This window comes from Myotis nattereri, assembly GCF_964212035.1.
Source record: "Myotis nattereri genome assembly, chromosome: X".
Lineage (NCBI taxonomy): Eukaryota > Metazoa > Chordata > Mammalia > Chiroptera > Vespertilionidae > Myotis > Myotis nattereri.
Genome location: NC_138078.1, coordinates 150,324,767 through 150,341,738, shown reverse-complemented (window position 1 = coordinate 150,341,738; position 16,972 = coordinate 150,324,767). Strand labels below are relative to the sequence as shown.

Genomic DNA, 16,972 nt, shown 5'->3' with positions numbered 1-16,972 from the left:
GGAAATAATATTGTCAACCTTGAAGAAGCAATACAAGGTGAGGCAAAAGCAGGTTTACGGTTGTTTGTATGGAAAATACAATAAATAGTAAACAAGAATAAACTGTTTTGTGTACTCACAACTGTAAACCTACTTTCTCCCTACCCTGTATTTTATATATATATATATATATATATATATATATATATATATATATAATTGATTTTTTACAGAGAGGAAGGGAGAGGGATAGAAAGTTAGAAACATCGATGAGAGAGAAACATCGATCAGCTGCCTCCTGTGCACCCCCCAATGGGGATGTGCCCGCATCCAAGGTACATGCCCTTGACTGGAATCGAACCTGGGACCCTTGAGTCTGCAGGCCAACGCTCTATCCACTGAGCCAAACCGGTCAGGGCCCTACCCTGTATTTTAAGCATACAAGAACTTGGAAAGTTTACCTCCTAGTACAACTAGAAGTACTCAAGAAAATAGTTCAATCAAATATATAATTAATTCAAGGAAGAATACATGATATAAGAAACAGTAGGTGCTCAGCCTGCCCTAGACTGGGGGTCAGAGAGGGAAGATTAGAAGGAAAATTAAGAGGCTTTATTACATCTTAAGGCTTTGAGAATTTTCCACTGAACTGTAATGTATTATCAACATTTCCTCTTCTATGCCTCTAATCCCACTAATTGAGTCTACGTAGAATGATGCTATAAAGTCACATGGTGAATTCTGTTCAGTTCTCCTTTTGAAGTGTGATTACTGATATTTATTTTTACCATCTTATTTTATACTTCCTATTTACTCTGCTTTCTCTATGCTTCTTTCTTCTTCCTTTTCTGCCTTCATTTATATGGGATTGCTTATTGTGTTTGAAATTTATCTTTTCACAACCAATAGCAATTCATTTGGGAATTGCTCTTAAAATTTTATCATGCATGCATGCATATATACATACTCAACTTCAATGTGAGGTTAATCAATATGCTTTGGAACAATACAAGGACTTCATGTTACAATTCCAGTTCTACATTTGTGTTTTGTTTTGTTTTTGTTTAAAGTATTACAAATATTAGTACATATGTCTCCTTTGTTCCCCCACTGACCTTCCCCTGGCCTCCCCCGTTCTACATTTGTTTTATTTCCCTTCCACCCCCAAGAGGACATAACTATTGTTTTACACATGCAGCTCTGGCTTAGACTTACTGTAGTGGAAACTGTTGGCATTCCACCCACACCCCTCTTGTAGTTAATACCAAGAGAAACAACCAATATAGTTGACACTCCTGTGGAGAAAAAGCCACGAAGCTGGAGAGAGTTAGGGCAAAGAAGTACTCTTTTTTTAGAAGTCTTATTTGTAGTCAAATACTATTTGACTTCTTAAACTATGTACATTATATTTTTAAAGATTTTTTTTTAGAGAGGAAATGAGGGGGAGGGGGAGGCGGGAGGGAGAGGGAGGGCGAAACATCGATGTGAGAGCAAAGCATCAATCAGCTGCCTCCTGCACGCCCCCACTGGAGATCGAGCTATAACCCAGGCATATGACCAGGAATCGAACTGGCAAACAACACCCAACCATCTGAGCCATACTGGCCATGGCTTCCCTATGTTATTATATAACTTTCCACATATAAATATTTGTCTCTATTTGAGGGCAGACATTTTTGTGTTCCTCCCCCCACTTTCCAGTGTATCATACACAGAACAGACACTATAAATATTTCCAAAATGAACACATCGAACCAGCTACTAGAACTCTCCACAACGGTCTGCCCAACGGTATCAGATGAAAACGTCATGCAGATATGGTGCCGAGAAGCATGGCCAAGGTTCTACCTAATGCAGAATACAGTGCGGGGCAAAAGTAGGTTTACAGTTATTTGCATGGAAAATAATACAATAATTTAATAAATAATAATACAAGAATAAACTCTGTTTCACGTACTCACAACGGTAAACCTACCTTTGGCCCAACCCTGTATTTTACCTTTTTAATTTCACAGCAATGAAAAGCTTGGTGAGGATTAAACAGAGAAAAGCTTAAAGAAGAAAAAACAAGTATTTATAAGCAAAACCACTTCTGAGTTTTATTTAGCATTGTATCTGAGGCACTAAGGAGAGTAAAGAAAGAACATGAAAACCAATCTCACATTCAATTTTAAGGAGTCTTGCAATAATGAAAGCACAGGGACTGTACCCAATTCAAAAGTATGAAATGCCTTATTTTTACAATACACAAAATATACTCTGGGGACTGGCGATCCAAAGGAGACAGACTAAAATATCTGCAACCTTTCCAACCTGAATACTCCAACACATGTTGTTCTGAGGTTTTCCCCAACTCCAACATAGAACTCTGTGGACAAAACAAACAATACAGGAAGCTTTTCTGGGCAAAGGAGCCTAGGAGGGAGTGTGATGTCGGCCCTGAGAATCAAGTCAAATGGCCTAGTGGGCAACCAACACAATGCTAGCAAGAGTTTGAAAGTTTTAGCAGTTGTATCTCTAGATGAAGGAGACAATGCTCTTTAAGCTGCAACTTCACAGTTATATAGAAAACCACGGTTCTTCAGGCAGTTAATTCGTACTGTACTACTAAGTATTTTAAGGTAATTTTTACCACTTTGTGAAGAGGACAAAATAATAATTGGGACTTTTAGAACCGAGAAAGGAGGTTCACTCGAAGTTAATATAATAAACTAGTGAACCAACTATATGTACTCTCAGAATAATTAGTTCTGCTCAGGCAGCCAGGATAAATAAATTAATAAAAAAACATTTAGAAGCTTTGATACAAAAAGTTACTTTACAACTACAGACATCAAAGAAAGAAAAAAAGCTTAAAACATGTAATATTTCCTTAGAAGAGCCTTCCTTAAAATCATTTACTACAGTTATTATATTATCAAACTAAGACTTACAGGAAAAACAATCCAAAAAATTGGTATTAAATCGGTTTGATATCTTTAATAATTCTACTATTTCTAAATCCTTCCACAAAAGGGCATTACAGTTCAGTTTATTGCAGACATATCTTTTAAAAAGTCAGCCCTAATGTTGCAGCTATAATACAATTTTTTTTATTGGCACTACTATAAAGCACAATGAAGAACATCTGATTTAAATAAATGACAGCCAGATTTGGATCAGGAATACTATTGTACACATACCATATAGGTTGTTTTACAGCAGATACTAGTTTGCCAAACTTCAGATGGCAATATGCTAACTTTTGAACTTGAAATTGTCCGACTAGTTGCTTCTTGTCACCCCGGGGGCGTGTAATGTTGAGAGACCGCCTTGTCACGACTTCTTTTCTCACAAGTGACTCCGCTGTGGTAGAACACTCACATCCTTAAGACGCAAGGCCTAGCAAAAAGCCTCCCACAAATCCACTGGATATCACAATGTTCTGTTTGACAAATTCTGTTGCCTGAAACATAAAGTTCAAACAAGAACACTCTTAATTATGCTACAAAATGGGTGAATCTCTGAAACATTAAGTTAAGTGAAATAAGAAACACAAAAAAGGACAAATGTTCTGTGATTCTACTCACATGACTAGTCAAACTCATTGAGACAGAAAGTAGAACAGAGGTTAGTTGCCAAGGGCGGGGAGAGGGGTCAATTGTAGGAGTTACTGCTTAATGGTTAGAGTTTCTGTTTAGGATGATGAAAAATTTCTGCAAATGGATCGTGGTAATGGTGGCACAAAAGTGTGAATGTACTTAATGCCACTGAATTGTGCATTTAAAAATAGTTAAAATGATCCACTTTATGTTACATATATTTTACCACAATAAGAAAAAGAAATAAAGATGCAAATTTAAAAAAAAATACTATTAAATCCAGAGCTAAGTACTGTTTTCAGATGTTTTCCTCAATTTAATAATATTAAGCAAAAATTCTTGTGCACCTATGAGAGCAGGTGCTAACCACCACACAAGACGCCAGGGCTGTCCATTACAAACTGAAGGAGCCCAGAGCTCCCAGCCAGGCCCAGTAAGCTTCTTGGCTACTGAGATAATAGGTTAATTTAACAGATACTGAGTGCCTATTCTGTGTCAAGCACTGTTCTAGGCCCCCAAGCTATAGCCTAGCAATAATCTCACAGGTAAAAAAAAATCTACCTATAGAACAGGTGCCCGGCTGGTGTGGCTCAGGGGTTGAACATCGATCTATGAACCAGGAGGTCATGGTTCAATTCCCAGTTGGGGCACATGCCCCAGTTGCAGGCTCCATCCCCAGTAGAAGGCGTGCAGAGGTAGCCAACAGATATTTCTCTGACACACCAATCAATGTTTCTCTCTCCCTCTACCTTCCTCACTATAATCAAAACATTTCTTAAGAAAGAAAGAAAAAAAAGATCCCAGATGTGGGGACTTGTGGGGAAGCACGGGACTTGGTTGGAATGTCTGTAAGGAGGATTCTCGGAAAGGTCGGGGGCCTCTGAGGTCAAAGCTGGCTGCCCCTGCCTTGACTTTTCCAAACAAGTCCGATCCCCGGGGGTGTTTTGCTGAAATCTCTATGTTTAATCTCTAAAGACCTGACCTTGAAGCATGTGCTTTCTCAAGGATACTTACCCTGCTGACTGTAGAGGTTAATTTGAGTTCAAGCTGTTGTGACAATAAAAAGCTAAAGAGGCAGGCAAACAGGGCTGCTTTTGTTCCTAAAGCAAAACAGTCCCTTAACCCTCTCTCACAGAAACGTGTGTCAGAGCAATCTGTTCATCTGCCGCTCGGGGTCTGCTGGTCAGCCCCGGCAGGGGCTATTCAAGATTAACGGAGACTTCAGCCCTAACCGGTTTGGCTCAGGGGATAGAGCGTTAGCCTGAGGACTGAAGGGCCCCAGGTTTGATTCCGGTCAAGGGCATGTACCTTAGTTGCAGGCACATCCCCAGTGGGGGGTGTGCAGGAGGCAGCTGATCGATGTTTCTCTCTCATGATGGTTCTCTCTCATTGATGCTTCTAACTCTCTATCCCTCTCCCTTCCTCTCTGTAAAAAATCAATAAAATATATATTTAAAAATAAATAAATAATAAATTAATTAATAAATAAATAAATAATAAAAATGAAGGAGACTTCAGACACATGACAACCAAATGGGGGAAAAAAACAATATTTTTGTGGAAAAATTGTGATATGGAAATACTATTTATCATGTTAAATTTGGGGAGAATAATAAGGGTAATTGTAGTCATGCAGAATATCTGTACTCTTAGGAGTTATGTGCTGAAAGTAAGAGTGAAAGTCATGACATCTCAAATAGTTCAGCAAAAATAAATAGTGTAAATCTCACACACATACACACATATATGCACACACAGAGACAAAGCAAATGTTGCAAAACAATTTGGTGAACAGATGAAAGGCATTTGGGTATTCACTGCATTTGTCTTTTAACTTTCAACTGGTTTGAAATTTTTCAAAATAAAAAGTTGGAAGAAAAAAAAAAGTTGGAAGAAGTAAAAGTATAGAACAAAAACAAGAACAAGGGCGTATTCAATTCTAAACAGTATAAGAAAATATATATATAAAAACATTATTAAACTAACATTTCAAACTATTTCACCTCAAGAAAAATATAGGTAATTTTAGCTTTCCCAGACCTTGTCTATACATGTACACATTTGTAAAAGCAGAGGAAAAATTCTGGAAGAACAATGTCATCAGCTTTCACATGTAGCTCAAAGTAGGTGGGAAATGAACAGAGGAAACTATGTTAACTATTTAAATGGTGGCTTGGTCCCAAATTCTACTTAATACTCCAAAAGCAAAAATACCAAATTTTTTTTTTTACAAAAAGATAATCCCTATTCACATTTTCTACTAATGAAGACCTGCTAAAAAAAGGGAGGCAAAAATGTATGGTCTTACCTCGTCAATTATGTTGTTGATTTCAGGTGCTGCCTTATTTGCTCGCTTTTTAATCTGTCTTTTTGCTTTGTTTACACCTTTTTCAACTTTCTTCCAGTCGATCTGCACATAGCCACTGTGACTAGCAATCTACAAAAATGTAATAAAAATGGTTAATTCCTGCCCTGGCTGGTGTGACTCAGTTGGTTGGGCACACTGTCCCATGCACCAAGAGGTTGCCAGTTTGATTCCCGGTCAGGGCACATGCCAGGATTGCAACTCAATCCCCAGTAGGGGGTGTGCAGGAGGCAGCTGATGATGTTTCTCTCCCTCTCCTTTTACCTCTCCCTTCCTCTCTCTAAAATCAATAAAAACATATTCTTTAAGAAAAAAAGGGGGGTAATACTAAACCAACCAGTTTGCTAACGAATCTATTAGCCAGGAATATATGAACATCCAGATTTCAAGAAATGTATGAAGCTTAGAGGTAAAGAAATCACAGTTTATCCACTAATTTACTCATTTAACAGATATTCAGTAACTACTCTGTGTCAAGCACTGTTCCAAACCTCCAAGTAACAGCCAAGAACAAGGGAGACATAAGTCTCCAATCTCAGAGAGCTTTGGGTCTGTTGGGGGAAACAGACATTAAACATAAATAATTACTTGGATGTGATAAACACTATGTTAAGAAAAGCATAGTGTATGACAGGAAAAGATTCCAAAAATTATAACTGTACTATAATGCTATCATAACTTTTGGAATTTGGTAATTAGCTAAAAAGACAGATTACCAAAATGCTACAGCTAATAGCACCTTTTAATTAAATAGATGTTTAATTATAAAGGATCAAAAAAACCGATCAGTTATTAGGTCACTAAAGAAATCTAAAGTAGCCTGATAAAGGCCCTGTACTAAATCTGACTCAACTTAAATTAAGAATACTTCTGGTAAATGATTTTAAAAGTGGACTGTAAGAGAAATATAATCTATGCAAGTTTCATGCCATAAATCCTTTTAATAAAACTATAGCTAAATGCCTATTAACCATAAGAAAAAACTCTCATACAGTTAGTCCCTCCAAATAATAAAATAAAAATATAAAGAATCACACAGTAAGCCTTGTATACCATTATAAATCACTTCTATGAAGCTAAGGCTTTCTTTGTAATCTTTTAATATATCACTTTGACTATGAACCACACATAAAATTCGTCAATAATGAAAATATCTGCTTTTATACAAATAGGTTGGGAATCTTAGGCTCCACTTTCACTCTGAATGACCACATAGAAGATTTTATTTATCTGTATTTCTTTACCTTCCAGTTTTCACTTCAGCAAAACAGTGCTGATTACATAAATGGCAAGTGAAAGTTTTCCTGGCAGTAGTTGACACAGCTATTTGCATGGACATGATAATGAACCTTTGGGACTTTTCTGTAAAGAGCAACTATAGCCCTAGTCAGTTTGGCTCAGGGGTTAGAGCAGCCGTGGGCAAACTACGGCCGCCGGATCCGGCCGTTTGAAATGAATAAAACTAAAAAAAAAAAGACCGTACCCTTTTATGTAATGATGTTTACTGTGAATTTATATTAGTTCACACAAACACTCCATCCATGCTTGTGTTCCGGCCCTCCGGTCCAGTTTAAGAACCCATTGTGGCCCTCGAGTCAAAAAGTTTGCCCACCCCTGGGTTAGAGTGTCAGCCTGCGGACTGGAAGGGTCTCAGGTTCGATTCCTGCTCAAAGGCATGTACCTCAGTTGCAGGCTCGATCCCCAAACCCCCGCCCGCCGCCAGGGCTGCGTGTGGGAGGCAACCAATCAATGTCTCTCTCTCACGTTGATGTTTCTCTCTGTGTCTCTCCTCTCCCTTCCACTCTCTCTAAAAAAATCAATGGGGGGAAAAAATATCCTTGGGTGAGGATTTAAAAAATAAAGAGCAACTATAAACCCTGGTTAAAATACAAGGGCTCCAGAATTAACAAAAGCAAGCAGACTTTGAAGGGGAATTAACACTTGTAGGAAGGGTAACCTATATAAGGTGAGTTGCTCATTTTTCTGGCTTTATCCTGAGGACAGGATGCAACTGCAGAATGGCAAACACTTCAATAGGAAATATGCCATCTCTTCAGCCTGAAGAACTAGAGGACAGAGCCCAGGACAGTAACAGCTCCCAGAAAGGAGAGACCTAGAGAAAGGGGACCCCAAATTCAGACCCAAGTCCTGAGCCACACATTCAAGGGGCAGAAGCAAGCATTCTGCCTAAGGCTAAAAGAAATAAACTGGGTTTTGAGCTGCTACCCACCACAAGTGAGATGGAGTTTGCAATTTGAGTCTAATCAAATTAACTGCCTACTAAAATCAAATCAACACGCTTCAGAGGAATAAAATAGAATCCAGAGTCTCCACCACCTAACATTCCCAATGCCCAGGATAAAATCCAAAGAAGTTATGTGATATATCATAAAACAGAAAAACGTTGTAGAAAATCAACCGATGCCAACACTGAGAAGACCCAGGTATTGAAATTATCAGGACTTTAAAGTGGCTATTATAACTATGCTCAATGATGTAAAGGAAACTATGCTTGTAATCAATGAAAAGAACTCTCACCAGTCCGGCTGGTGTGACTCAATGGTTGAGGATCAACCTATGAACCAGGAGGTCAAGGTTCAATTCCCAGTCAAGGCACATGCCTGGGTTGCGGGCTCGATCCCCAGTTGGGGGCGTGCAGGAGGCAGCCAATCAATGATTCTCTCTCATCACTGATGTTTCTATCTCTCTCGCCTTCTCCCGCTCTGAAATCAATAAAAATTTAAAAAAAAAAACTTTAAAAATAAAGAACTCTCACATGAGACAGGAAATATAAAAAGAACCAAATGAAAGTCCCAGAATTGGAAAATACAATATCTGAAATAAATTTACTGAATAAACTTAATGGCAGAAGGTAGGTGACAGGAAAGAGTCAATGAACTTGAAGCTACATCACTAGAAATCATAAAACCTAAAAAACAGATTGAAAAAACTAAATGAACACAGCTTCAGGATATTATCAAAAAGCCCAACATGTATATAATCGGAGTCATGTTCAGGAGAAAAATGGGAGGGGAATAAATATTTGAAGAAATAATGGCCCAAACCTTCCCAAACATCTTTAAAGACATAAATTTACATATTCAAGAAGCTCAGTGAACTCCAGGTAATGATCTAACACAATTATGAAATAACAATACTCAGATGATGCGGGGGAACGGGGGTATGGGGGGATGCAAATATGGGAGACTGAGGTGGAGGGGCACACAGAGAAGTTCAATAAATGCTAGCTAAATTCTCATATTCCATAATGGGAAGCCAATAGGTAACACCTCAAACTCAAAGATCAAAAACTGTCCAATTAACTTGTTTAGGAAAAAAGGAAAAATATCTTTAAGAGTCAGCTAAGAGTTCAAAGTAGTTGCCTCAAGGGGAGGGAAAATGGGAGGATAGTGAGGAAGGCAGTGTACTACTCTAGTGTGTAACATGTACTTGACCTTTTGCATTATGGGCATATAAAAGCCTGAACAAATAAATTGAAAAGTTTTACATACCACTGTCTATTTTCATATGGCAGTGGGGTAATACCTACCACAAAACACTTATTACTCAGTTACTAGAAAAGCTTTAAGCTCTAAGTAAACTGTATGTATATGTAAATATAAGTAAAGTTAACAAAAATATGGAAGTGGGCCTAAAGAATAAGAGGCAATTGGCCTAAAAGCCATTTGCTACTCTTATTTCCTCTTTGTGCCTTCTACTGAGTTTTCAATGTAACTCATATCTGTGGGAAAAATTGGTTTGATGCAGGTAAGTCCCATGTTCTTCTGCTTAGTGACTTCCAAGAATATGTGGACTAGGCCCGGAGAAGCAGAAGGTGGACATGAGTGGTGCACACTGAGTGGACTGAAATGGACTTCGGAAAAACGGACACGCAGAGGGAACTGCAATGTATAATCCCCTCTATCTATGAACATTTCAGGAAGCTCTGCCTCAGTTCAATAAGCAGAAATGACTTTCCACTAAACAGAAATGACAACTGAGTTATGAAATAGCTATAGAATTAGATACCTTAATTCTTGATTTATATAAACCAAAGTCAAATTCAGCTTAAATAAAATTCTCTTCTATACAAATGCTGGCATATTATCCAAAGGACTAAATGTAGATATTAACCATGTTTCTTTTCACCTCTTACCACAAGTAAGAAGCAATTACTCATAACAATGCCACTAACAGAAAGAAAAAACATTTTTGTAAAGCTGTTTGGTAAACAACGCAAAATCTGTACTTAGCACATCCGGACTCAATCCCTTTATACTTCAGGCAACAACACTGGTTATTACACGATCAATGGCTTAGGTGCTGAACTAAGATTTTGGTTGCTGTGCCCATCAATCTTTTTAAAATCTGGTACTACTGACAGTCCCCTGTATCTTTAAGAATGTTGCTAACATTCCTTCCCAGAGATTTTCACTTTTAGGATTTACTATATCTGATCTTCAGGGAATGATATTTTTGGAAAAATATATGCCTAACAGACATGGATCCCAGATAACATGCTGATAAACACCCTGTAATGGCAAAACATTTTTTTTAAAACCTTAGAGGAACATGAATAAAACTATAATTTCAAACCAACCGGCCTCAGAAATAGGATTATGGATGATTTTTTAAACCCAATTTTCCACTTTCTATATTATTATGGTTCCCTAGTTTTAAAAAACATATTAGAAATTGCTAACAGTTATTTCCTCTGGGACAGAAAACCGATGGCTAGGAAACGGGAAGGAGAGACCTTTGGAATATTATGTACCATGTATGAATTTTAAATATATGTCTAAAATGGTCAGGATGAGTAGGTTTATATTATTGGTAAAATGTTTATTTTGCTGGGGAGATGCTTCAAGGAAAATGTGGGTGAGTAATTAAAAAAAAAAAGGAGACACCATGAATTTTAATAGTTGTCTTTTTAATAATTGGGATCACATTGTGTTTAAAAAACTTAGAAGTATTACATAGTTGTCTTTCATGACAGATGCCAGCTTTCAAAACTCATTTTAGTTTTCCCATAAACTGATGTCTGAAAGAAAAATTCCGTCTTCTATTAAAATGGACAGGAGTGAAACGGCTAAACTGGACTTTCTCATTTTCCGAGGGCTACATACGTAAGCAGAGGCAAGTAAATAAAGCTCTGACATACCTGAAGGAGAAGAAAGCCACCACCTACTGCCGTTGCTGCAAGTTTTCCAACTTTCTGAAACAAAAATCCTGCACACCTTTAATGAAATAACAAAAAACGAGATCAATGATGCGTTAAACTCTCTCCCTCTTCGACTTTTCCTGCTTTCCTAATAAAATCTTAATGTCTTCCCATTTCTTTTGATCATGTCCCTTACCTACTCAGAAACCCTCAATGTTATCTAAGCTAGTCAAAAGTGCACAATCTAAATTGTCTGAGATGTGCCTCAGGAATGGAGAGAAGAGGAAGGGAATTTACAGGAAAAAATAATTGGCAACTGAAACAATGTTGAGCATTCAGGGGTTCATTATACTCTTCCTTCTACATTTGTGAAGTTGGAATGCTCCGTAATGAAAGTGATTTGTTTTGTTTTGCTTTCTTAATACAGTCAAGATGTTCTACACAGTTGGCTGACCCTTACTCTACCCAAAACTTCTGCTCCAACCCAATTAGATTCTAACCAGGTCCTCGGCATTGCTCAAGCGATTAATCTCCCTGTTTCTAAGGGTTTCCACTTAGCTCTGCCCATCTACAACTTTTCTACCCTTTCAGGTCCAGTTGGAGTTCCATTTCATGACCCCACCTCAGCCCACATTTCTCACAGCTTCCTTACCTATATCTATCTATCTTCAAAACATTATTTGACTCGTCTTCTTTCCACTCTCAAAGACATAATTACCTTGTTTCCAGATCACATTAAGTAATCTTCCAGGCCCTCTAACTAATCTTCACTCCTCCCATCTATCCTAGCTACCACCCATCCTGACATTAGTTTTAATTTCTTATGATTAAAAAAAGCAACCTATATAGCCCAACTGGTGTTGTTCAGTGACTGAGCGTCAACCCATGAACCAGGAGGTTATGGTTTGATTCATGGTTGGGGCATGAGCCTGGGTTGTGGGCTCGACGATCCCCAGTGGGAGGCATGCAGGGGGTAGCCAATCAATGATTCTTTCTCATCATTGGTGTTTCTTTCTCCCTCTCCCTTCCTCTCTGAAATCAATCCTATATAATAAAACCTTAATATGCAAATTGACCGAACAGCAGAACAACCGGTCGCTATAACATGCACTGACCACCAGGGGGCAGACACTCAACGCAGGAGCTGCCCCCTGGTGGTCAGTGTGCTCCCACAAGGGGAGAGCTGCTCTCCCAGAAGCTGAACTCACGGCTGGCGAGTGTGGTGGCGAGCATGGTGGCGATAAGGAGCGAGGGATCCCGGTCTGTGAGAGGGCACAGGCCGGGCTGAGGAACACCTAACACGCACCCCCCCCCCCCCCAAACCCAGTGCACGAAATTTCATGCTCCAAGCCTCTAGTAAAATTATATTTAAAAAAAGAAAACAAAAACCTATAGCTACTCGCAGCCTCCCACTCATGTCCGGAACTGTCTGAATTGTTAACTAGTTAATACCTCTTAACAATTCTTCCTTAATGTATGCCACAATAGTACATCTGTTTTATACCCTAAGAAAATTGCAAAATCTTACTCTGAATCTAAAGTCATTGCAGCAAAAACCAGTGTAGTATCAGTGCTATTACAAAACTCCATGGCCACACCCGGCTACTATCCAAACATATGTATTACTATGAAGGCCATGCACACACACCCGCCTCCCACTGCCCCCAGTAGGGAAGTCAGCAACAAAGGCTCAGAAGGGGAAGAGGAGGCGGCAAGCAGCAGCCAGGTGTCAACAATACCCCAGGAAGAGTGCTCCAGAGCATGTCTGTCCTTTGCCTAACGCAGTGGTTCTCAATCTTGGCTGCACATTAGAATCACCTGGGAATGTTTTAAAATCCTGATTTCTGGGCCTCATCCTCCAGAAATTCTGTTTCTTTGTGACTCATGTTGTTGCCTCACCCCATCACAAAAACACAGAATTTCCGGAGGATGCGGCCCAGAAATCAGGATTTTAAAAAGATTCCCAGGTGATTCTAATGTGCAGCCAAGGTTGAGAACCACTGGCCTAACGGCATGAACCACTACAATGAACCTACTAACTTCCCCTGCTCTATCTCCAGGCTTTCCAAGCAAACTTCTGCCAATAATGGGGCTTCTCACGAGTTTGACCTATAAGGAGTCTATACACAATGATTTAATTCTATTGCTCAATTATTGTTTCGTTTTCCTTAAGATGGGGCTTTTAGGCCCTGACTCATTAACCAGTCAACAAAGGCAACATTGTGAGCTTATTTTTAAGCAGAGGACCAAACCCTGAATTATGAGGACCAAGATACAACCAGCCTGTGGAGAACCATCTGGATCACCAGGGCCCAGACAAGGCATCTCTTCAAATTGCAGGCTTTTTCCATAAGCAGCATTAATAAGTACATGTCATGAATAAAAGCTGCACCTCAGCATGACAGAACCTTCACCATGAGCAGCGTCTCCCATAACGTGGCATTTACAAGGTGCACGTAAATACAAATTTTAAAAATCAATTTTACTTTTGTCAAATTTAACGATGTAAATATTTAAATTAATGTAAGATAGATTTACTCAGAATCTAAGAGAAATGCTTATTCACAACTTAAGCACCCACACTAACGTCAAAAATTCTCTGTGGTCTTGTACATTTTCAAAATAAAGGGCCAAACTTCTTTCTGACCCTTGTTATTTGGATAATCTTTTAATCTAACAATAACAGGATTAGGTCTATAGTAGCAATTATGTAATCATGCGGTCTTAAATGTTCGCTAGTTAGGTTAATGCTTATTAACTGCTTCAGGTACTCCACAATATTTTTGGAGTAAGCAGTCAGTCCTTTAATTCCAATGAAGACTCCATGTTCCGCAACTGTTCTTCAAAACATTATAATCCAAACTAGCCCACAAAAATCAACAGCATCATCTGGATCATTATTAACAATTTGTACCGAGAATTTCACACTGCTCTGTACAGGGCTGACAATCCTGGACACCAGATCTACTACGGGAGTTCTCATGGGTTTTTCCAGTTGTTAGCACTGAACGAGTAAAAATTATTTATGCACAATAAATTCTGATCTGTTTCTCCCTCTACTATTACTGAAGCAGATGCACTATATTTGCTAAATATGAGAAGGGGGGAAATATGTAAAGAATCAAAGGAAGGTAAGGAGGGAACAGCGTAGATCACCAAAACCCAACACTAATGACTGCACTAATCATATCACAGAGAAAAGCCTCAATGCGAAGCCACTAGCAGTGGTTCTCAACCTTCTGGCCCTTTAAATACAGTTCCTCCTGTTGTGACCCAACCATAACATTATTTCCGTTGCTACTTCATCACTGTCATGTTGCTACTGTGATGAATCGTCATGGAAATATCTGATATGCGGGATGGTCTTAGGCGACCCCTGTGAAAGGGTCGTTCGACCGCCAAAGGGGTCGCGACCCACAGGTTGAGAACCGCTGCAGAGTGAGCAGGGTATCTGTTCCTCGTACAGAAGGGCAGCAGCTGGGCTCCCGCAATGAAATGTAATGAAAAAGATGTTCTCACCAGCCAGTCACTCCACCCATTACAATCTGGGTGGCTACTGAGTATTTTTCTACCATAGGTCCAGAACTGTGGCCAAAAACACGATTCCACCAGTGGTGTCTCCTTGCATACTCGGTTAAATCCAACACTTCGTAAGAGTCATCATCACTTTCATAGTCTTCAAAATACAAAAATGGGAAAAATACATTTAGAGTCAACCCAAAATCAGGAATGCCCTATACAGTTACTTCTGGAGCACAGTTAAAGGGGACCCAGATGGAAACATTAAGAGTCTGATCCATCCAGTCCCTGAGACTGGGCCTCAAGAGTGAAGGGCCTAGCATCCATCTCCTTTCCAAAGGCCAGAGCCGGGGGCCCAAGCCAGGACCGGGTCAGAGTCACAGCAGTGAGGGGTCGCTCACCACCCCTTCCCCTCTCCCCGCCCCGAAATTTCAGTAGGACCAGGTCAGAGTTATATACACGGCAGTGAGGGATGCCCCCACCCCCAGTCTCAATAGGGTCAGGTCAGAGTTACACAGCGGTAAGGAGTCACCCCCTCAAATTGGATCCGTGTCACAGCATAAGGGGTCACCCCCAAATCTCAGTAGGGTCAGGGCCAGAGCAGGGTCCCTATTCATCACTGGGAGGAAGAAGGGGACCTGCTCTGACGGAGCCGGTTAGAGGCCCGGCAGTAAGAAACAACTTCAGGGTCCGGGCTGGAAACCACGTTGGACGGTGGGCTGTGTGGGGGGCGGGGGGCGCTCTTCGCCTGCGTTCTGCCGAGAGGGGGGGAGGGCAAGTCCAGTTCTGACGGGTGTGCAGAGCTGCTGCTTCCAAAAAACAGAGCCCCCGGAGCCCTGGGACGGGGGAGGGAAAAGGCGCCCCGGGAGCAAGGTCGACAGTGGTGAGCCGCGTCTCAGATACTCCTTCGGGCCCGAGCCGCTCACCTTGGGGAGGGGGGTTCCGGGTCGCCATGATACCGCCGGCGGCCAGTACTGAAGGTGGGCCCCGCCCGCCCTCCTCTCTCCACTACTTTAGGAGACTCTCTAGGCCCAGGTGGAAGTCTATGATCTCTTTCTCCCTCCTCCTCCTCCTCTTCCTCCTCCTCCTCGTCCCAGCACGTTATCCAAGCCCCGCCCCCTTCTCACACTGCGTGGCCTTCTGCGCAAGCGCAAGGCTGGGGGAGCGGTGGAGGTAGACTAGCAGCCCCGCAAGGACTTGTGGGAGTTGTAGTCCGTTGCCCTTGCAACCCTGGCTTCCTACTTCAACCCCCCTACATAGAATTTCCATGCCTAATTGTTATTTTGTTTAAAAGAACCTCAGGGCTGGAGGGGAGGAGTTCAGCACATGGTGGCGTAAAGCGAAAATCAGCTTGGTATTTTGAACACTGTACGGGAATTTAAGCCCTTGAGAAAAAAGGTTTTTATAAAGAGCTAAGAGAAACCCTGTTTCAAACATTCTGTTCTAAGGAGGCAAGGGCTCATGAACGGGTGGAAAATTTTTCTAGCGCTCTACTGCTGGGAATTGGAACCTTTGCATCCGCTCCCTCTCCACAGGTTTCCTGCCAGTAACCCAAGGGAGGTAGAGAAATGCCTAGGAACTGACCTGACACCAGTGAGTCCAGAGGACATAAATTTTTAGCATTTTATTATTTGCATCTGACAGAGGAACGAAGTCCAGTTCACCTAGAAGCCCCACGGGATTCTGCAGAATGAAAAACCGTGTTTATCACCAAGCAGCTAACTCAGGTTAACATAAAGTAGCCCTCAAACTTGTTTTGAATTTGCATTGCACCTGCATTCACTGTACAATTAAAACAGCCCTCTCGGTGTTCATCTTAATGGAAAAACAAATTATTGTATAAGCTGCATTACTTAAGATATTGCCTTACATAACCACACTTGGCTTTTCAAATCCTGGTGCTTTATATGCTAGGGTTGATGCTCTGAAGTCCCTTAGCCTGTGGCCTCTGAAATGCAATTTGAAGACTGGCTGGAGAGGCTAGTGTTCAAACACAGTTATTTTGTGTAAGATTCACTTTTCAGAAACAAAACAAAACAACTTTAAGAGACATAACATCAGGTGTCCTCAGTGAAATATTTTTTCAAAAGTTACAGATTTGAGTTCATACACTTTTTCCTCCCCATTGCCCACACACTCTCAACAAACAGAGAAATCATAAATGATGGGCCACTGAAAGAAAAGAAAGGAGAAAAACAAGACAAATGAAAATTCCAAATTGAGGGAGGAAAAATGGCGGAGGTATAAGCGGACGTGTCCTGTGCCTTGTCCTGGAGCAGATAAGGGTGAGCAGCTGAAACGGGTAACATTCAGCCCGAATAGGTAGAGGATTTTCAGCTGAGAGATTGTCTGCAGCTAGGAAAGACT

At 40.5% G+C, this 16,972-nt stretch overlaps 1 protein-coding gene across 2 annotated transcripts; it reads right to left on the bottom strand.

The window, feature by feature from the left end:
• Positions 1 to 2,052: 2,052 nt before the first annotated feature.
• FUNDC1 (FUN14 domain containing 1) lies at positions 2,053 to 15,749 on the bottom strand. 2 transcript variants are annotated; one of them, XM_081081961.1, is made up of 5 exons: positions 15,532 to 15,749; positions 14,606 to 14,762; positions 11,087 to 11,162; positions 5,869 to 5,997; positions 2,053 to 3,424 (listed from the first exon to the last, which is right to left on the bottom strand). In XM_081081961.1, exons 1-5 carry the CDS (start codon positions 15,557 to 15,559, stop codon positions 3,347 to 3,349), a joined length of 468 nt encoding a protein of 155 aa, XP_080938087.1. In that variant the 5' UTR covers positions 15,560 to 15,749; the 3' UTR covers positions 2,053 to 3,346. The 2 variants fall into 2 exon arrangements, with proteins under 2 accessions (XP_080938087.1, XP_080938088.1); XM_081081962.1 differs by lacking the exon at positions 5,869 to 5,997 and having other exon boundaries at positions 15,532 to 15,690.
• Positions 15,750 to 16,972: the final 1,223 nt, after the last annotated feature.

What these genes read in the sequence shown, in the direction of transcription:
- FUNDC1 (XM_081081961.1), bottom strand. Translation starts at nt 15,559, where the DNA reads ATGGCGACCCGGAACCCCCCTCCCCAAG. An exon ending in ATGGGTGGAGTGACTGGCTG is followed by an intron (nt 11,163 to 14,605) that starts GTGAGAACATCT and finishes ATTTCATTAAAG; the next exon opens with GTGTGCAGGATTTTTGTTTC. An exon ending in TCAACAACATAATTGACGAG is followed by an intron (nt 3,425 to 5,868) that starts GTAAGACCATAC and finishes TTTATGTTTCAG; the next exon opens with GCAACAGAATTTGTCAAACA.